This window comes from Phascolarctos cinereus, unplaced genomic scaffold (assembly GCF_003287225.1).
Source record: "Phascolarctos cinereus isolate Bilbo 61053 unplaced genomic scaffold, phaCin_HiC Scaffold_4;HRSCAF=312, whole genome shotgun sequence".
In the NCBI taxonomy this organism is placed as follows: Eukaryota; Metazoa; Chordata; class Mammalia; order Diprotodontia; family Phascolarctidae; genus Phascolarctos; species Phascolarctos cinereus.
In genome coordinates, this window is record NW_027555847.1 from 376,841,256 (window position 1) to 376,863,664 (window position 22,409).

General features: G+C 37.6%; 1 protein-coding gene across 1 annotated transcript in view; it reads left to right on the forward strand.

The window, feature by feature from the left end:
- SKOR2 (SKI family transcriptional corepressor 2) overlaps positions 1 to 22,053 on the forward strand; it is a 55,855-nt gene extending 33,802 nt beyond the window's left edge. The window contains exons 6-8 of the mRNA XM_020985790.2: positions 2,998 to 3,065; positions 11,889 to 11,954; positions 21,459 to 22,053. Coding sequence (XP_020841449.1) covers positions 2,998 to 3,065; positions 11,889 to 11,951 — 131 coding nt within the window. The 3' untranslated portion in view covers positions 11,952 to 11,954; positions 21,459 to 22,053. The remainder of the gene's footprint in view (positions 1 to 2,997; positions 3,066 to 11,888; positions 11,955 to 21,458) is intronic.
- The last annotated feature ends 356 nt before the right edge of the window (positions 22,054 to 22,409 follow it).

Sequence of the window (22,409 nt, forward strand, 5' to 3'; positions counted from 1 at the left end):
CTCTGGGCAATTCACTTAAACTCTCAGTGCCCTCCAGGCAACCCTCTCAAACTATAATTTGTAGGGCAGGTAATCTGCATTGGCTTGCTGAATTTCCTCATCAGTAAATATCTCTATCAATGACAGAATAAGGGTAGTCCAAAGTTTCATTCTGATGCCTCATCGTGAAAGCGGCCCTGGGTTCCCCAAGCCTTTGCCAACCAAGTATAAATTCTGCTTGGTCCTACCAACCTGAAAAAGCTCAGCATGGAGACCCCCTGGTGGATTTGCATGTCTGCTACCAGAATCTACCAAACTTATTTCCAAAAAAAAAAGTTCACCACAGGAGGACTGGTCATCAGATAAGGAAGCTTTTCGGCTGGGGAAACTCATGAAGCTATCTCTTTAAGATGTGGAAGGGCTGGGATCAGCATTCCTGAAGGGAATGCTTATATTGATGGAATCGTAGATGTCTTAGAATACTGACCTAGCTAGTGCTCTATCTTTGGGCAAAGACCATCATTTAAATAAATACTAGTTTTCATTCACACAGTTCTGAGTAATGTTTATTAGTCACTTCCTTACCATTTTTTTCCCCCAGATTCATCAAGGGACCTTTATAGATTGCCTAGACAAGTTGTTCCAAGGCATTTTATCACCTTGTCCTACCCCTGACCAAACTGTTCCTTGGACTCCCTAGAAAGAACAGAGAATAAAGCTTTAAAACACACACACACACACACACACACACACACACACACACACACACACACACCCTTGTCCTTTCACTTTTAACTTTGGATGGTTTCTTCTATCTTGAAAAATACTAAACAACTGGGTTCAAATCCTGCACGTGACATAAATGTACACTTGACTGTGTCACCCAAGTCAAGTCATTTCATCTCTCAGGGATCCAGGCAATTCTCTAAGATTAGAGACTATCACTGTAAGAGAAGGTGCTGACCTACATTGATAAAGGAGTTTTCTTATCCTGAAATCCCTATAGGAATGAAATGGGGTAGGGGGGAGAGCACAACCACCAGCTCAGGAGACAAGGTGAGGAGCTGTGCAGCATTTCCAAAGCTTTGTGTGTTTGTGCTGGCACCCTTCCACCCTAGCCAAGGCATCACAGCTTCTCCCTTCTCTTCCCTTTCCTCTTGCTCCCAGTACTTGGTGCAATATTCTTTTCATTATATTACATGACTTCTGACTTTATCATGATCTACAAGGGAAGTTTTTGTGTTGTTGTTCTTCGGGGGGTTTTTCAATTTTCTCTTTTTATTATGAACTTGACAAAAATTAGCAAACATGAATATTTCCTTATATAGAGAACAGAAAAGGACTGTCTATGAAAGTTAGTCTCTATACCTACAGCTTGTTTCTTAAGGTCTGTATCAGATTTAACACCATAATACAAAATACTCTGCTTGTCTATGTCCCCTTCTGACCTTCCTTTTGCTCTATTCTGTGTTTTCAAAAAATTTCACTGATGCCCTTTTCTTTGTTTTCTATCTCTGTCACTATACCTCACTCCCTGCCCACATACACACGCACCTCTCTTTGCATAAAAAATAAAGGCAAGCCCTTGTAACAAATAAGTATAGTCAAACAAAACAAATCCACACATTGGTCATGTCTGAAAATATATGTCTCATTCTGCTCCTGCCATCCATCACCTCACTCCCAAGTGGTGGGAAGGCTGCTTCATCATCAGTCTTATGGAATCATGATTGGTCATTGCATTGATAATCTTCAGGTGGAAAATGAGGTCATGTTTGTCCGTCATTGAAATAAGAAAAGTCAATGGTCGGCCTGCTCTTACATTTATAACAATCATATTGAACAGATATGACAAATATTCGGAGCAAATCCAGGAATAATTTGTCCTGTATTATAAAAAGCCCAAGAACTTTCCAAATAAAGTATGGCAAGATGGTTTTCTTTTTTGTTTTGTTTCATTTTGTTTGTTTTTGTTGTTGTTGTTTTTGAGATTAGATCTCCCTTTCTCGCCTCAGCCACAAGTGCAGATGCCCAGTCCTACTACTTATCAGCATGGAGTGTTGTCCTACTCCATTTCTGACCTGGGCCAGTTCATCCCTGCTTTAGGCAACCCAGTAGCCCCTCACTCTCAGGGGCTCCTTATATTGATGTCAGACTTAGGGTGGACAGCTGATCAGCTTTAGCCCTAATGTAACTCAGAACTCTTGAACTTAACCTATTGAAATAGTCTCCACTTCCCTAGTAGCAGGTCTCATAGGTTTGCATCATCATACCCAGCCAGGATGATTTCTTAAGATTTATTACTGCTATGATGCAATGAAGAATATAAGAGAATGGCTAAGAATATATGTTATGCCTAACCTCACTGGGGATCCTCCATCCAAAATCTGAGCAGCCTGGTTTTCTGTGGCTTGTCTCTATAGAACAGTCAGACAGAGACAGGAATCAATGGCACAGTTTTTACCATTCCTGGGAATTAAGACTTTTCAGTGAATCAGGATAATTATCTTTTATGGTCCTATATCCGATTTACCCAGGAGGCATAACCCAGCATGAGTCTCTCACTATAAAATAATAAAGCCCAGTTCAACCAAAACATTTTTATTACTATAGAGCTCCAGAGTTGGCTCTTCCCCTAAACTGTGCCTCTCCTCCTGGCCCATGCTTTGGTCCAGTGGAAGTCATACAAGAGCTCTGCAATTCACTTATATGAATTAATCAACAAATGTATATTGAGTACCTACTGTATATAAAAGACAGCACTAGATGCTGTGGAAGGTACAATAAAGTAGGAAATATAATCTCAGGCTTCAAGGAGCTTCTGATCTAGTTACAGCAATACTGTATCACAAACAAACAGTTCTCAGAATAATTTTCAATTTAATTTTTTTGGAATGATACCAAAGAACTGGGCCATGTTTTAAAATGCCTTCAGTGGTATTTTGACTTGAATGTACTGAAAGGATATTTTTCATGTTGTTATTTTAATTAATTTCTTTATTTCCCTGTCTCTCACAGATAATTTTCAGGATCAGATGAAAAGAGAACTAGCATATCGAGAAGAAATGGTACAACAGTTACAAATTGTAAGATACATTTCTTTTACTTCAAAAAATATTTGATTTATTTTGGTCTTGACATCTAGATTTCTTCTCTGAAACCTTTTGGTCCACTTTCTTCTCAACTGGTTTGAATGCTAATTACCATGAGATTTACTTAGACACAGGGCAAGCAGATGTGTCAGTATGTTTCATCTAAATGTAACTACTTAACATGTGTCAATAGACAGATGTGTAAATTGTCAGTGTGGGATACAGAGACTTACCTGAATACCTCATAATTTGTATAACACAAACCCTAGGACTTTTCCTACAAATATAATCCTTAGTGTACATATAAATATTGATTAAATTCATATAAAAGATGATGACAAGAAACAAAGGATTTCGGAATGAAACATGTAACTCCATTCTTTACTTTTGATAATCATTCTTATAATTTTATAATACCCAAGACCTATTTGTATAGTAACAGCACTTAGCACAGTGTCTAACACTAGTAGGTGCTTAGTAAATGTTTATTGACTGACTGATAATAAGCAAATGAGAATTATTTTTCTAAAGTCATTACCCTCCCTCTATGAAACTCTTTTCTGATACAGATCTCTTTTTATATGGTATTTTTCAACAATGCTCATAAGACAATTTCCCAAGCTTGTCATCTTTCATCTATAAAATAGGGAAAATACTTCTCTCCCTAAATGTTTGTAAAATATACTGAACTACATGGATAGTATCCTCATGTTTTTAATGTTCAAGGCATGGCAATCATTATAATTTATGTTGCTTGTTATTTTGAGATTTAACATTTGTCCATGTCTTCTTCATATCATAATATGTATGTATATATCTATTTGAATATTAATCTATTAGCCTCCCTATCTATCCATCTTACCAATGTTATCATTGACCCAAGACACTCAGGAACTTCAGCCAGATCTGCACATCTCTAAGTAGATACCTAACTTTTAAACAGGCTCCTTCATCCCTCTACTTTTATTTTTGAATTATGCTTGTTTGTTTATTTTGGTAGCTGTGCCCAAATTCAGCAAAAAGGACTTACTCTTTTTTAGTTGATAACCATTCTTTAGGGAGCTCAAATCAATCTATCTGTGGCATTTTTGCATTTATATACTAGGACATAACAGTTCTAAGCTGATTTCTCACCCAAAATATCCTTGATTGTCTCTTTTAGTCAACCTACTGAGTTATAAATTTATATTGCGGATTTGGGGAAACTTTCAAATTCTCAAGGTTCATCATTTAGTTGTTATTTTCTTGAGAGAGGGAGCGGTTCCTGGGAGTACGAACTTAAAGTTATTGCAAATTCCACCATGCAAAGCACAATTTTTAGAGTCACAAAAGGGGAATTATCACCCAAGTGTAGGTTTGACTACAAGCACAAAAGCATTAAAAGTACATTAAATTAGTAGAATAAAAAGTAGAATCAGAGTTCTCATTGCCACTGACCAAGCTGTCTAATGTCACTTATGTAACTTTAGTGCTTGTCTTCTGCAGCTATTTTTTTTTAATGGAGACAACATATCACCAAGGTTGTAGGGAATTATTATTGTCAGAAGTAAAAAACACAAAGTTCTTTAAAAATCCTGGAATGTGAGTCAAGGTTTTATCACTAAGAATTTGCATTGCACTGTTTTACAAAGAATTCTGTAGAAATGACTTGTCAGTTTTGACAGGTATTATTCATTCAGAATGGTTAGTAAATTGGGGGACTCCTTAGGAGCCAGCAGAATCCCAGTTAGTGCTCTGAATTATAGTTGCAATGCACTGTTACACCCCGAGCCAAATGTGGCAGCATTTTGCAATAGTTCCCACTCCTCCTCAGAGTCCTATCCCTTAATGGAAGGAGGGGCTCACTCCCAAAACCTGAAGGCCTCTTTGGGGGCCCTGTTACTCCTAGGGTGTCCCACGTAGTCCCCTATCTGAACTAGCCTTACTCAAATCGGACTTGATGCTCGGGATCATTGTTATCTCTCTGTCCCCAAATGAGATTTTTCTTGTCCAGGTCTCCTATTTTCTTAGAGTTCTGCCCTCTGCTAGATATCAGGCAACCATGTTTAACATATTAATATGTTAATTAATTATTAAATTATATAATTTTTGAATTATGCTTGTTTATTTTGGCAGCTGTACCCAAATTCAGTAAAAAAGACTTCCTCTTTTTCAATTGATAACCATTTTTTAGAGAGCTCAAAAATTAATTAAATAATAATTAATATTAAAAGTGTTACATGTGCTGCCTCTCTTAGATAACATATGTCCACTTCAATAAAGGCCAATACTTTAAGTGTTTATTAAGCTTATATTATTTGTTATCTTTGAAAGTCAAAAAGGCAGCATTACATGGTAGATAGCAAGCTAGCCTCTGAGTTAGGAGGACCTGAGTTCAAGTCCTGCACCTGACATGTATTGTCTGTGTGACCCTGGCCAAGTCACTTAACCTCTCGATTCTAGAGGCAACCAACTAGCTAAGACTCTCAGTTACAGAAAAACTGGAGATCTGCCTTGGTAAAGGAAACTTATTAAGTAGAGTTTCTTGCACCCATGAAATTGCAGCTGTGTTCCAACGTACAGGACACTATGCTAGAGATGCCAAAAAAAAAAAAAACAGTTCTTGCCCTCAGTAAGTTTACCAACTTCCTGAAAATGCCTTAACTCAGCTAAGTAACCGTGACAAGGAACATTTCAGACGCTGGTGGGAAAGTTATTTTTGGACAACTGGGAAAGTGATGTCACAGCCAGCTACCTAGTCTATCCACTCATAGCTATTGACCAAAGAATTAGGACACCATATGATATCAGCAAACTATTCCTCAAATAAATTATCTGGCCTCTGACCAATTGGCAGGGGGCAATATCCTGTACCTCCCAAAGCACCCAAGGAAAATCCAAGTCATTTTGTGGCTATTAATAAATTATCAGGCTTTAAAGTTACTAGCTTTCATCTTCCTTGAATCATTGCACTCATAAGTGAATATAGTTACCATGAGATTATATCTGCTCTTTGAGGCTAGAATAACTGAGTATAAATCCTCTTACAGTTAGTGAGTACCTTGTTAACTCAGAAAAGAGCCAATTCTTTATACCCTTGAGATGATACAAAAGCATGTGTTAATTCCATAATCACTAGGAATTCAAATACATAAATCCCTCCAAACTCTGCAAAGATTTCTAAGGAAATCTGCATGATATTGTTACACTGTGTTCGTTTTATTCAAAAATCACATCCAGAACATGAACTTTTCATTATTCCATTAGGAAAATGAGAAGTGGTGATCATGATAGTCAAATGAATCATATGTGGTCATGGGAGAGGGAAACCATATACAGAATTAGGTTAATAGTTTTTACCTGTGTTCACTTATGAATTAAAATAACTTACTAGGATCCAAGTTCTAAAATGTACAGATCAAAATAGATGTTGAAAAATATTCTGGAAAAACAATTTTAGATGCTCATAACTTTTATTTCTAAACCAGATTTGCAATGAAACAAAACAAAAGCAAAACAAAATATTTTTCCTGAGGTCTAAATATAGAGACTTGAAAATTAGACCAGTTTTTGGGCAAAGCTTATAGTAATTTTTAAAAGGCTTATTTACCCATTCACAAGTGATGTAATGGAAATTCATTTTACTTTTTAAAAAAATAGTAATTAACACACATTAGAATTGGAAATAAGAGAGGACAAATTGAATCCCAGCCAATAGCCTTTTGACAAAGTTCCTTTAAGGACCTGACCATCCATCCATCCACGTATACGCACACATGAATATATGCACATATACATATATATACACATATATGCATGTATATTGCAAGTATATGTGTATGTACATTGTACAGTTATCCCTTCCATATCACGACTTACTCCATTGTGATTTCAATATATTGCAGGTCAGCATAAAACATTAAATGGGAATTTTTGGAAAGTTTTGCAGAAGCTGCAAATGCATGCAAAGGCCATCAGGCAACACAGAAATGTTTACAAAGTCAGAAATGCATAAAATATAAGTATAGTATTACATAATATTAACCCAAATTTTATAATAAGGTACTGTAAATGCCCCATAAAAAAAAAAATTCAGACTTCTTCTCTGGTATGAAGGGAGGGCCAAAAAATTTTACAAAGATTTTCCAGATGGTGGGGTGCTGCATCCCTAACCCCACAATGTGGAAGGAATAACTGTATATGTGTTTATGTAGATCAGGTGTATATGTGTATATATTTACATACATACATATATGTATATATTGATATACAGATAGACAGATAGATAGATAGATAGATAGATAGATAGATAGATAGATAGATAGATAGATAGATAGATAGATATCTTCTAACAAAAGCTATTAGTCTCTTTTTAGGTATTTGCTTGCTAATTTGGCGACAAGTGTTTAAAGTGTGCCTCTTTGCATTAGCTACTACTTTCGATTTGTTAAGGATATGCTCCTCCTCCAATAAAGTTCTTGAAGGATGCTGTAAAACTGCAATGCGGAGCATATGATAAATGGCTAAACCAAAATACACATTCCTTGAACTTGCAGCATCACTCTAGAGATGCAGGTAGGCTGAGGAAATGGGTTAGTCTCCAAGTGCCCTCTGCTGTTCGGCCAGGTAGCTGCAGTTTCAAGAAGCCAGGAGAAGCACAAGTCTCCAAGTTCTTCATTAAAAGCCTCAATTAAAATAATGTTCAATCAATAGATTTAATTCTGATGTTTCATTCACTGAGGACTTGTAAAAAAGCAGTTTACAACTTCCTGACTGGGGGGAATGGAGCAAGCTCCTCATCCTTGGGAGAAGGGATATGTGTCTTTTCCTGTTGCCATAGGAGCTGGCGCTGGCCACAGCCCAGCTCTCCCACAATAATGCCTTAGCTTGGAGATTCTCCAGCATTAACTGGTGGGAACTGGCCCAGGTTTCTGCCAGTTCAACACAGAGGAGTTTATGTTTGTTTTGTTTTGTTTTGTTTTGTTTTCAAATGGAAGTAGAAGGACTTCTTTTGCACATCTGGACTTGAGACAAAAAGACCTAAATTTAAATTCTGCCCCTGACACTTAGCTGTATGACTTTGGGCAAGTTAAGTGAAGACATGCCTTTTTGCACTTCATCTAGTTAAAAGGTTCTTAGAGAAGACATAATTCTTTAAGTTTCATTTTCAGTCAGAAGGAAACTTACCAAGCAATTGATTTGATAAGTAGCTCCTGACTTCCTTACCCACCCTCCCCACACCCCAAACCACCTGTGATTTTGCTGGCATAGGGAACCCCTAAAGAGGAAACTCCTACCAATGTAGGTCATCAACTATTTGGCTATTTATGATCTTAGAGAACTGACTGGAGCCTTAAGAAATCAGGCCACTTGCCCAGGGTCATACAGCTAGGTTGTGCCAAAGACAAGATCTGAACCTAGGTCTGGAGCAGCTAGGTGTCACAGCAGATATTGTGTAAAACTTGAAGTCAGGAAGATCTGAGCTCAGATTCTACTTCATAAACTTACTAGCTATATGACCCTAGGCAAGTCACTAAACCTCTCTGTGCCTCAGTTTCTTCATCTGTAAAAAAATGGAGATTAATAATAGTACCTACAACATGGGGTTGTTGTGAGGATCAAACAAGTTAACATATGTAAACTTTTTGCAAACCTTAAAGGACAGTATAAGTGCAAGTTTCTGTTATTATTATTGCTCTTATTAATACTATTAGTATTAGCATTATTTATGTATTATCCATTATTATTAACATTACTATTATTATTACTACTATTTATCATCATCATTATTACTACTCCTGTTCATCATGATCATTATCACGATCATGATGATCATCTTCTCCTCCTTGTCTTCTTTATTCTGAGGCAAGCTCTCTCTCTATGATGCTCTCTAGCTCTGGATTTCTAAGACAACTGCTCTAAGTGAGACTCTGGCAGAAAGTAAGCTTGCAATATACTACGTCTTTTTCCATTGATTTTTCCTCCTAATTAGCATACATCTAACAGTTAATCCATGAATACTTAATTACAGAGGCCGTTCTTTGTCCTCTTTCTCCCTTCATGAAATTGGACCAAACTCAGAGTATTGAAATAGGACAATTCTTTTGGTAAAGAATCTGCTGAGAAAGTGTTCATCTTCACTATTATACCCCCAAACCTCACACTTTTGATCCACCTAGACATGTTGGGGTGTTTGGAAATTCTAAGACAGGATGTTATTCAGGTTATCTTTTTTCTCCCCAATCTTGGGGATTTGGAGCATTTACATAACGAAAAGGGAAATTTCCCAGTGACCACAGATTTCTCTGCAATGACTGGCTTACAGCAAACCTCCAGGATCCCGATCAGTCTAAGTAGGACCTTCCATGTTTAGCATACACCTGGATTTTTATGACCTGAATAGCCTCAGTGAACCATAGCATCTCAGGATCATGATGTGTTCCTGGTTTGTCATTTGTGACATTGGAATGATGAATCAGTGTGCATCACAACTCTCAATTCGTGGTTACTTAAAAACAGCAGAACAATGAAACCCACAGCAGGCTGAATAGGGGCAACCATGACTGCAGACATCGGTTCTATTCCTGGATTCCTTAAGAGCCAGTATGCTTACTCTCTACAGCTCTTTCCTTTAAAAAAAATTGTCTTTCTTTCTTCCTGCTTGTCCTTCCATCTTTGTGAAATAGTTTATTGCTGCTCTTGAAAAGATGTCCCTATCTGGATCCAAAATCATTGGTCTTTGAAGACACTTTCCTGTGATTGAAGATGACTTCTTGACCTTGGGTGCAGAAATAGGAAGCTAAGTCCTTGAAAGAGGGGCTTTTTTGTAAGGATATAGGTAGCAAAAATACTGAAATCAAAGCTATACTTTTTTTTAGTATATTTTCAAACTCAAAATTTTGTGTTCTTTCTGTCTCCTATAGTATCTTGTAATATGTGTATCAAATCCCACTTAAAGTCATATTAAATCACACATCAAAAAAAAAGGAGAAATGACCCCTAGGCTTTAGGAAATTATAATACATGATGACTGGAATTGAGATTCAAAACCTTCTCTATCCATGTCTGGGATGGATGAAGTAACTATGGTAGAGAAGTGTTAAGGTACTCTTTCTATATTATAGTTCCTCTATCAAGATTATCCCCTGAAGTATAAGATCAGAACAATATACTTTTATACATTAAAATATGAATAATTAATGACAGTACCATTTATCCCCTCTGCTAGATACATGCTTCCATAGCCAGAGATACCTGCACCCACATATCTGTGATTTGGGTTGTGTATGCATGAGTATAAAGCACCTGGTCAGTTGAGTCAAAATTTCAGAAGGGCAGCCTTCTCTTTTCTCAACCCCATGACAAAGAGTAGTTTTATTTACTTTCAATTATCACTGAGATGAAATCATTGATAAAATTGACTGATTGTTTCCATCAAAATTTGCTCACAGGTGATTGCTTATGAGTGTAGACACAGTCTCATCTCCAAACATCACTGATGTCTTGTTGGTCCCATCTAACTAGGGATCTTATTCATCTCCTTATGGAATGACAGGCCTGGCCATGATTATGTTTCCTTTACACACTGTTTGAGATATGGAAGAAAGGTTTCACGAGCAGGCAAAACATGTGTACAGATCTGTAATTCCATCAAATAATTTTCCTTTTTTCTTCTTTCTCCACTATGTCAGCTACCTTCCCTTTCCCCTTCCACTTTTGGCTCCTCAATAGAATCTAAGCCCCTTGGAAGCAGTCACTATCTTTCTTTTTGCTTGTATTTGTATCGCCAGCACTTAGCACAGCGCCTAGCACACAGTAAGTGCTTAAAAAATCATTGCTGACTTGACTTTTCTTTCCTGCTTATACATGCCAGGCAAATTTCACATTACGTGCTGGAGAGAATAAATCACAATATGAGCTGAAAGGTGACTCTAAATCCTTTAGTGAATTGCCATGTGTTGTCTACAGGGGACAACTTACTACACAATTGGATTTTGGCATTGACATACTTAAAAAAAAGTAATGATACATGAACACATCCTTTAAATTCTTTTTGTATAATAAGCTAGAAAGTTAAATTGAGCCTCTGAGGATAAAAATAGTGATCATAGTGAAAGATGCCTTAGCTGCAAATAGATTAGAAAGACAAATTTAAATACTCTAAATTATCCAAGAGTGTTTCAGTTTTAGTGACTTGAATTTCCACTGCATAAATCAAAATGGCAAGCAAGGTTTGGCCTCCATTCAAAGTCTCTGTACTTTTTTTTATACAGAGGTTATGTTTTCAAGTGTAATTTTTCAATAAATGCTACTAGTTCTTTGTTATTTTTAAAATGCCTATATGTTGTACTTAACATGTTGTGATTTAGTACTACTTGTGATTTCCACTTATGCCACATTCCAGTTTATGAATCTGTATCCTAGGCACATTCTCGTCCTTTGACTGGGGTGATCTCTTAACTTTCCCATGACTCAGTTTTCTTATCTAGAGAGAGTAAATAATAGTGTTGACAGAAAGGACACTCTAAGTCCTATAGTGATTTGACATATTGTCTACACTGGCCAACTTCCAATGTCTGCACTAATGGAGTTTCAGCTTTGAGGTCCTTTTTTTAAAAAAAATCAGTGATATTTAAACAAACACATTTGAAAGCTCACTTACTCCAGAATAATTGAAGATCTTTCCATTTTAACAAAGCCCTTTCCATTGTAAAATATCACCCTTGGGAAGGATCTGTTTGCATTAAGATTGTCTGAAGTTTACCAAGAGCTTTACATTAGGTACCTTGTCATCCTCCATAGCTGCTCTGAGTGGTTTTCCTTGTGTTTCTTTTACAGATCCCCTATGCAGCCAGCTTGATTAGGAAAGAGAAGCTTGGTACACATCTCAGCAAGAGCTAAAAGGTGAGACAGCCAGAAAGAGAGATTCTTTTGGAAATCTGATCTATCAGTGATTGAAATTGCTCCTTGTTGATGCATTACTAGGTCAAGGGCAAGGAAAAAGCTCCATCTGTATTTTTAAAGAAATGTCTTGATGGACTCCAGAATGTTTTGAGGCCTCCACTATGTAGTACATGCTGAAATTAAAGTCTGGCACCAGCCATGTGCCTCTTCTGATTTTGACAGTAGGGTACTAAAAATAAGGGAGTTACCTTTTCAGTCTGCAAAACAGATCCCTATTCTTCTTTAATGGTGTGGTAGGGCTTTATGCCAGCCCCCCCCCCCGAGCTGATTTCCTGGGTAGGTATATAATGTTTATCAAATAAATGCACAAAGGCAGCATGGCAGCATATATGGAGAGCCCACCCCTTAGACAGGAAAATCTGGGTTAAAGTCCCACTTGTGATACATACTGACTATGTGAACCTGCAAGTCACTTAACTTCTCAACACCTCAGGCAATTCTCTAAGACTGTTGGTGGCAAAGAAAATTCTAACCTACATTGGTAGAAGAGGGTTTTCCCACTAGAAATTCCCTGCACCAAGGAAATCACAGGTTGAAATACAAGTGCCAGGAACTAAGACCAACTCTTTGCACCAAGGAAATCACACGTTGAAATACAAGTGCCAGGAACTAAGACCAACTCTTTACTCCAAGCAAATCTCTACTGCACCCAGGGTTGTGCCACATTCCAATGAGTTGCTGAGAAAAAGACAATCTGGGTCTTTTGTGGTGTCAATGATCGATTCCTGCTGTAGCCCCTGATACCTCTCTCTACCAAGGAAAAATAACAATACAACACACTTAAGACACATCCCCTCTTTAGTCTACAAGACGTAATAACTCACAAATTTATCTCCCGTCAGCAAAATTTTATCCCCAGCACATATATGTCCTTTGCAATAAGGAATAACAGAGACTATACTCCCAATCACAAACAGTAGCTATCTGGGCTCCCTCTAAATTGGGCCCAAGGCTACACTTGATTGACTCTACCTCCCTAGCTGTCCTGGAAAAGACAATGACTTCTCAACATTATGGGTATCTTAAGGCACAAAAAAATCCCTGAATTACTAGATGTAAGATGCTTCTAAGAAAAGATGTAGGCATTTATTGGTTTGTGCGAAGATAGAGGTATATATCTAAGGACAGGCCTAGAGAAAATGCAGGGAATATGATGCACACCCCTTCCTTCTGAGAGAATACATTAGGATGACCCAGGCACACTGACTTGTGGAATTGTTAAAACTAAGAAAAAACTCAGACCTTAGAAAGAGTAGGTACTGAATTAAGCCTTATGAGACTAAAAATAGAAATCATAGTGACACATAGCTTAGCTGAAAATAGCTTAAACAGGTGAATTTAAATGTTCTAAATGGTCTAAAAGCAGCTCAGTTTGATTTTCACACCATAAATAAAACAAGATGGCTGGGCTTCCATTCAAAGCCTCAGTATTTGGAAATACTTTCCTATTAATACTAGTAACCAGGTGGAATTGCTCTTTGGATCTGAGGGCTTCCTTTTCTCACAGTTTGGTTCATTACCATTTGAATAACACTGCTCATTACTTTTCTTGCGAAAATATTTAAGAGTTCAATAGGATTCATTGTAGAGAAGTATTTCGCTATTCCAAATTTTTATGGAATCACAGAATTTGAATTGAAAGTGATCTCAGAGGTCCTCCAGGTAAATGTGGACAAGAACTGAAATCATCTAGACGGCTTCCCCAACAATTGGCCAGCCAGCTTCTCTTTGAAGATGTCTAATGATAGAACGCCCATCACTTCTCAAAGTAACCCACTCCCCTTTTAGAGAACTCCAAATGTTAAGCAATTGTTCCTTATAATAAGTTAAAATAAAACCTGCATTCTCTCTACAACTCTCATCCATTGCTCTAGGTTTGTTTCTGAGACCCAAGCCAAACCAATCAAATCCCCCCTCTTCCCTCTCTCCCTCAATTCCTCAAATACTTAGAGATAGTCATTATATTATTCTCTGCCTTCTTCCCCCATCCCTCCACCCTCACCCCCCACCCCCCCACACACAAGCATACACAAGGATTCTCTCCTTCAGACTAAATACTCCTTCAACTAATGCTTAAATGGCATGATTTCAAGTCCCCTTACTATCAATCAAGCACTACATATGTGCCAGACATGGTTCTGGGAACTGAGGATACAAAGACAAAAAAATGAAACAACCCTTCATCTCAGGGAGCTGGCAATCCATCAGGAAAGAAAACATGCATGCCTACAAATGTATGTAGAGGAAACATGGCAGAATGGATAGAAAAACCATCTATCCTCAAAGCCAGAAAGTATTAGGTTCAAGTCCCATATCTGACAAATATTGGCTGTATGACCCTGGGCAAGTCATTTAACCCCTCTTTGCTCTAGGACAAAGGTTATCAAATATGTGGCCATGACACTCCCAAGTGTGGCCCAAACCAAATTAAAAGGTAATCTGGAAATATTCAACAGGATAAAAATACAATAAAACATAGCTAACATTACATTTTAAAACTAAGTCAATATGTGGTCAATACGGACCTTTATGTATGGAATTAGTGACCCCTATTCCTATTTGAATTTGACAACTGATCTAGGCAACTCCCTTAACTTATAAGTTGCAGAGAGGGTGACATCCTACACTGTAAGGGTTTACTCACCTAGGAGTTCTCTATATCAATGGAATCACGACTCCAGTCTTTATCCTTATATAAGTATATAAAGAAAAAAAATATATGCAGAATAAATATAAAGCAAATATAAAGTAGTTAGTAAAAGAGCACTATCAGGGGATCAGAAAAGGCATTATGTAGAAGGTGGAATTTGAGCTATGTTTTAAAAGAAACCAATGAATCTAAATGGAGTGAGTGCATTGCAGGCCAAGACATGGAAACAGAAAATGGAGCGCCTTGTGTGAACAACAGAGAGAAGGTCAGTGTGTCTGAACTACAGAGTACAAGAAGGAGAATAATGTAAAATTGGGCTAGAACAATAAACTAAGGCCAAGTTGTGAAGGTCTTTAAAAGCCAGAGGAGTTTACATTTTATCCTAGTGGCAACAGGGAATTCCTGGAGTTTATTGAGTAATATGGTTAGATACGTTCTTAAGGAAACTAATTTTGGAAGCTGTGTTGAGGATGGATTGGAGTGGAAAGAAATTGGAGACTGAGAAACCAATTAGAAAGTCATTACAACTGTCCTCTCAGTGCCTCAGCTTCCCCATCTATAGAATGGGGACAATAATAGTACCTGTCTCACAGGGTTGTAAAATGGAGGAGGTTGGACTGGAACAGGGGTTCTTAATTTCTTTGTGCAATGGACTCCTTGACACTCCAGGGAGACAACTCAGGGATTGGAGAAAGCTTTCCACAGAATGTATCATTCATTCTATTTGTATTTCCTTGTAGCCATCCATTTATGGTTCATGAGACTTGTTCTATTCTATATTTTCAAGTAGTATTCCTTAATCTGACTTCAGGAAATTTCTTCTTCATTACCACAGACCAGGCTTTCACTAACAAAGCTAAATGGATGATTAAGGCAATTACTGGACAATTACTAGATCAATCCAAGAAAAAAGAGGAGTCAATGTAATAAGGTAGAAAGAACATTGATTCTGAAGTCAGAGGACCTGGGCTCAGATTCTCTTTCTAATACTTTCTAATACTTGCCATGACCTTGGGAAAATTCATTTAACCTCCCTGGGCCTCAGTTTCCATATCTGTAAAATGAAGAGGTTAGACTAGATGACCTCTGAGATCTCTTCCAACTCTAGAACTACTATGAAATATTGACCCAAAATATCAGTAATGGAAAAAGCATTGGCCTGGGAGTCAGGAGTCCTGGGATTAAATCCCAGCTCTGTGATTTGCTGGCTGGCTATGGGACCATACTTAGAGATGATACTAGGACCTTAGACACCATCTAATTTAGGTTCAGTGGTTTTTAACTCCACGTGGATTCATGGATAATTAGTTTCCTATATAATTCTAAGTACTTTATTTTATTCATTTAAAAACATCCTGAGAAGGGGTTCATAAGTCTCACTAGAGTGTCAAGTGTTCCATTACACAAAAAAAATGAAGAATCCTTGTTCTAGTCCAACCACCTCCATTTTACAGATGAAGAAAACTTGAGGTTAAGTAACTAGCCCAAGGTCACACATTTAGTACAGTCAGGTGCTGTGCCTGCAAATCCAGGCTCTTTCCACTATCCTACTGACTATTTCTTCATTTGTAAAATGAGGGGGGTTGCCCAGATGGCCTCTAAGGTCCCTCTCTGATGCAAAATAATTTAGCTGAATTTCCATAATCCTAGCCTAGTGATTTTATTTTTTTCAAATCAAGGAAAAAAGATATCAACAATAATAGCTAGCATCTATATTATGTTCTAAGGTTTATAAATAACACATGTTATTTCATTCAACCCTCACATATGAGGTAGGTGCTATTATTATGCCCATTTTACAGATGAGGAAACTAAAGCTGAGACAAGTGACTTCCCTTAGGGTCACTTGTCTAGTACGCATCTGAAGCCAGAATGAAACTCAGGTCTTCCTTGAAATCCAACTCTCTATTGCAACAGCTAGCTGCCAGTAAAATGTAGTTTTGATGGCTGTTTAACCATATTTAGAGACTATGTTTGAATCCTTCCTCAATCTTGTATTCTGCCTTCCTTTCTTGAACAAGAATTGGTTTGTTCCTTTGTTTTTCTCAGCAACATATTCCATTTCTAGAAACCACCAACACTGAGAACATATGCCACCCATTACTGCTGGTGACATATTGTGGGTATATGCATACATATATGTATGCATATGTGTGCATGTATGCGTGTGTATGCGTGTGTAAAAACTATTCATGCTGCTTAGTAACTGATACTTTCCTCATGATTTTGTTTCTTCAACACACCATCCTTGCAGACAACAGGGATTTCTCTAAGTAGACCCTTGTGCTTTCAGAAGATTAGTGGTTACTTAAATGCTAAGCTAAATCAGCCAAGCAGAGAATCACAACCATATTGTTAGAGGCAGTCTTGGATTCTCAATGTGCCAAGCTTGAGAGGAGTAGCTTCAAGAGGAATTACAAAATAAAAAATCATTATACCCCAGGAGAGGGAGAGATTTGGTCTTGTTCAGTGACCACAAGTCACCAAATTAGTGCTGATACATTAAAAGTCTAATGCAAGGATGAACTTTAAGCTGGCACGCTGCTTTGACATCCACTAGATTCCTCTATGGCTATTAAGAGGAAGAATCTTTTCCAAACCACAGGCAACCCATTGAATAAACTGTTGAGTTTTGCTACATAGTCCTTTTCTACAAACCCTTTTGGCCTTGCACATGGACCTAAGAGTCAAGAAAATGGTATATCCAAATCAGGTCCTAAAAGCATGACCATCTGGAAGACCAGAATAGTTCTTAGCTATGATGTAAAAAACTGCAAAAAGTAAAGGTGTAAAACCTGAAAATCTTTAACTTCCTTTTGATCAGCACCACGCATATTGCCATATTGCCTGGCAAATAGTAGGGCACTTAATAAATGTTTATTATCTGATCTGTTCTTGAATTTATCTAAGCATCACTTGAAATAACAACAAATGAATGAATGAAAAGCCCTTATTGAGCACTGCTGTATGCCAAGCATGGTGCTAAACAAGGGAATACAAATACAAAAAGGGGGTATCCTTGCCCTCAAGAAACCTGCAATCTAATAGAAGACAACATAACGAGGGGAATGGTGGCCAGGGCAGGGTCTGGCATTTGGTTTGGAAAATCACAGGCATTGTGAGTCTCAACATTCCACAGACAGAATCAACTCCAATTATATATTGTTGTTCAGTCATTTCAGTCATGTCTGACTCTGCATGACCCCATTTGGGGTTTTCTTGGTAAAGATGCTAGAGTGGTTTACCATTTCCTTCTCCAGCTCATTTTACAGATGAGGATATTGAGGCAAATAGGGTTAAGTGACTTACCCGGGATCACACAGCTAATAAGTGTCTGAGAATGGATTTGAACTCAGGAAAAGAGTCTTCCTGACTCCAGGCCCAGTGCTCTATCGGCTGAGTCACCTAGCTGCCCTCTCAGGCCAGGATGTCTGGCTGGAAGCATGATCAGTTAGTATGGAGCCTGGAACTGGCTAGATATAGTAGGTAATGTCAGTTTTCTGTGCACTGACTCATCAGTCAGGTCACCTAAGCCTCAAGGTAAGAATTGTAAAACTGAGTGAATTAAGTCCTTCAAGGCACGGTCTCTTCCCTCAGTTGGGTTAAATATATTTAATCTATCAGTTGGGTAAAATAAGACTTCATTTTATTTATCTTAAAATTACCTCCTAAAACAAGCCTTGAGACTTGACATTGTATTACTTTTTCGTTTATGATTTGTAGTCAAGTTGTGCTTTGTGAGTGGAATGGGTAGCTCAGGGGAAATGGCTTAAGGAAGACTTGGCTACCTCTTTTCAAGAACATGTCATGATACTGTGTGTGAATGCCACTTTGTCTATGAAGCCAGTGTCTATTCTAAAGCTATTTAAAATACTCATCCTCCCTCTCTGTTATATTTCCTATGACCTAGTTCTTCAAGCAATAATTCCACAAACCCTGCAGAATGCCCCAAAATAAATTCTGTTACATTAACTATCTGTCAGTCAGTCAACAAATATTTATTAGGTGATGATTGTGTCATAGGCACTGGGGGAACAAAAAAAGGCCAAAAAAAATACTATCCCTGCCTTCAAGGAGCATATATTCTATTGGTGGAGACATGTAAATAATTGGGTAATACAAGATATTTATGAAGCGGGTATTATAATTAAACAATCTCTAACTGATTTTCTTCTAAGCACCTTAAAATTCCATACAAATATTATTGAGGTAAATCCTATAAGACCCTTAAGATAGGAGTTAGTTGTTTTACATGTGGAGAAATTGAGTCTTGGAAAGAATAACGACTTGTCCAAAATCATTTAGAACGTCTTTGACAAATCTGAAAAGTAAGATGATTAGGGGCAGCTAGGTGGCGCAGTGGATAGAACACCAGCCCTGAAGTCAGGAGGACCTGAATTCAAATGTGGCCTCAGACCAAACACTTGACACTTACTAGCTGTGTGACCCTGGGCAAGTCACTTAACCCCAATTGCCTAAAAAATAAAAAAATAAAAGTAGTAAGACTATTCATGGAACCTAGTGAGAGCCTGACTCCCCCTTCAGTGTTGAATCTTCTGCCACATTAGCTTAGCTTTATTGAAGATAAGTAGAGATCATGTTCTATACCTCAGAGCAGGGTCAACCTGATTTTGCTTTGTTGGCACAGAATCCAGAATTGAAAAGAACCTCAGAGATCATCTAGTCAAACTCATAGCTGAACAAGACTCCCCTCTGCAACATGCATGACAAGTGGCCACCCAGCTTTTTACGCCAGTAAAGGGGAACTGACTACTTTTCAAAGCAGCCCATCTACTCTGGAGGACCTCTAATTTTTAAGAAGTTTTTCCTAAAATCAAATTTAAATATACTTTTCTGAAATTTGTACCCATTGTTCCTAAATCCCACCTCTGATCCCTATCACCTGTTGGTAATTAAACAAGTTGTTTAATCCACATGAGCCTCAGTTTCCTTATATGTAAAACAAAGGGATTAAGTTAAATGGTTTCTGAAATCCCTTCCCACTCTAAATCCATGACCCTAAGTCTATTTCCCCTTCTAAATGACAGACTTCCAAATATTTGCAAAGACAACTGTGTCATATTCCACCCCTCAGTCTCCTGCAAGCTATACATCCCTATTCTTACATGGTACGATCTTAAGTCCCATCACCATTCTGGCTACTCTCAAGTGGAGAACTTATCGTTGTCCTTTATAAAGTGTGGCACTCAGAAATGAATCCAGCACTCCAGATGTGGTATGACCGAGACAGAATAGAATGGAATCATAAACTTCCTAGATCTGGACCCTACACCACTCTAAAGGAAGCCTAAGATTACATTAGCCTTAACTCATATTGAGCTTACAATCCACAGAAATCCCTAAGTTAAATTCATTAACCTGGCTTTCCTCGCCAGAAAGTGTGGCAAATTGACTTTTCTCATTCATGATCAGATGAATCATCTTCTTTAAGAGCTGTTGTTTTTGGTTTTGGTTTTGGGTTTTTTTTTTAAACCTCATTTCTAGACTAATTATTACAAACACAATAACAAGGTTTTAGAGTTCCTGAGTCTCAAAGGGAGATAAGAATAGTCTAAATTAAAGGCTGCTCTTTGAATGAGGTACAAATATTCTAGGATTTTTGTTTGGGCTCTGCACAGTTTAATTGAATAGTGATCTTATTTCTAAGGGTTTATTGTCAAACTTGCCTGAAATGAGAGTCCAACTTCATGTGCCTTATATAACCTGATCTTAAAAAAATTTAATTCATTATTGAACTGATGACTTTTATTCAGACTCAAAACCTAATCTAACACTTCTATAGCTATGTAGGACAATGAGCAAGAAAAATAAGCAGAATTTGGCCAATTCAACCACAGAATCAGACATGAAGCCATGACATTTTGAGATCTTGGTGACCACAGGTCATCTCTGTTCTGAGAAAATAAACAAACAGAAATGGTGCTTCCAGGGTCAGTTTTGGTCTGGGTTACTATTGGCAGATAACAAATGACATTCATGTAGCACTGGTAGTTATTTCATTTGATTCTCATAATAACCTTGGTGGTAGATACAATATGGGACACATTCACTCCCAGGCCCCTTGCAAGTTAGGCTAATTTTTCCTTGAAAGGTATTATAATCATCCTTGAGTCTTGTTTGGCTCAGGGAACTTAAAAGCGAGGTTGTTGACAATACTACATGGTCACCTGCATATAAAACAGCCAAGAGGAGTTTCAGTTGCGCTCTTTGATTCTTGGTAGCTTGGGTAAAGAAGCTTTGTTTGGCTGAATCAATTTGAGGTGTCCTCAATTCTTATTGACTATCCTTCTCATGCTCAGTAGATCTCCTTTTGTTAATTGTTGAAATAACCTGTAAATGTCTCATTTTGTTCCAATATCAAACCTCTCAGGGGATAAGTCCTGAGGATCCAAAAGGTTAAGTTACCTGCCTGTGGTCACATAGCTGGTGTCAGAAGTGGGATTTGAACCTAGACCTTCCTGATTCCAGGTCCAGCATTCTTTCTACTACTCCACACTGGCTCTACACATTCATTCTTAATATGTACAACCTACGAAAGTGCATAATGGTCTATGAAACATGTTCCATTCAATAAACATTTATTAAGATGCCTCCTGTGGACAGAGCTCTGCACTTGGAATTGCTTCTTTACTTTCTCGTTTTTATATTCTGGAAAGCAACAATGCTACAAATGTTTTCTCTTAAATGTATACTGATTAGAATTTCATATAGAGAAAGTTCAGCTTTCATCAATGATAGGAGGTTTTTTTTAATTAATTCTTTTTTTATTACAGGAACATAGGAGCACCTGCAACCGTTCTCTTGTATGATACAACCTACCACTGAGCAACCTGACTTGTACACAGACTGAGAATTGAAAGGGCTTGGGAATAAAATACATAATCAGGTTCACATGAACCCAAGGACAAGTGACCTCAAAGCATCATGGACAACCATGTAAAATAGAATGTAGCAGCCATTTATTAGGCGGGGGGAGGGAGGGGAAAACAAACAAGATCAGTAAATGCTTGTCACAGATCTTTTGGTGGAACCAAAGTTTGAGTCTTGGTGTTTCTAGAAGGAGGACTGAACTTCATAGAGTATGGAAAATGCTTTTAACCAATTGTGTGGATAATCCATGGAGGCAATCCCTGGTCCTTTCAATGCTGCAAACAAGGAGAGCATCTACAAAATTGTCTTTTACTTTTGAATAAGTGATTCTTGAAAGTAAAGAAAACACAAGACTTGTCCTAGGGGGTGAGAATCATATTTTGGACAGATGGGAAGGCATCAGCAAAATGTATTGCTTTCAATAGCAAAGTGGATATTCTATCAATTGGCCCCTTCTCCTCTGGTACTTTGCCTGCTGTATGAATTAAGATTGTATTCCTCTGGAAATATTTTACAATTTAATATTGAGTGTAATTAAGAATATAATCACTGTTATCAAAAATGGTATTTAATGCTGTTGTAGTTTCTTTAACATTCATGTGGATAAAAAGTCTATAATAAAAAGCTATGAAGTAATAGTTGTGTTCATGTAGTTAAATGTACATTTTCTTGGGAGAAGAGCTAATACAGACAACTGGGAAGCTTTTAGAAGTATTTTGGCATAAATATTTGAATAAATTATTTTTGAAAACTGAACTCCTTCAAAAATGATTATTAAGAGCTAGGCTGATAGCCATGAATATTATCAGTTGGTCTCAGCCTTCCAGATCTCACTCAGGGACCTAGTATGGGAA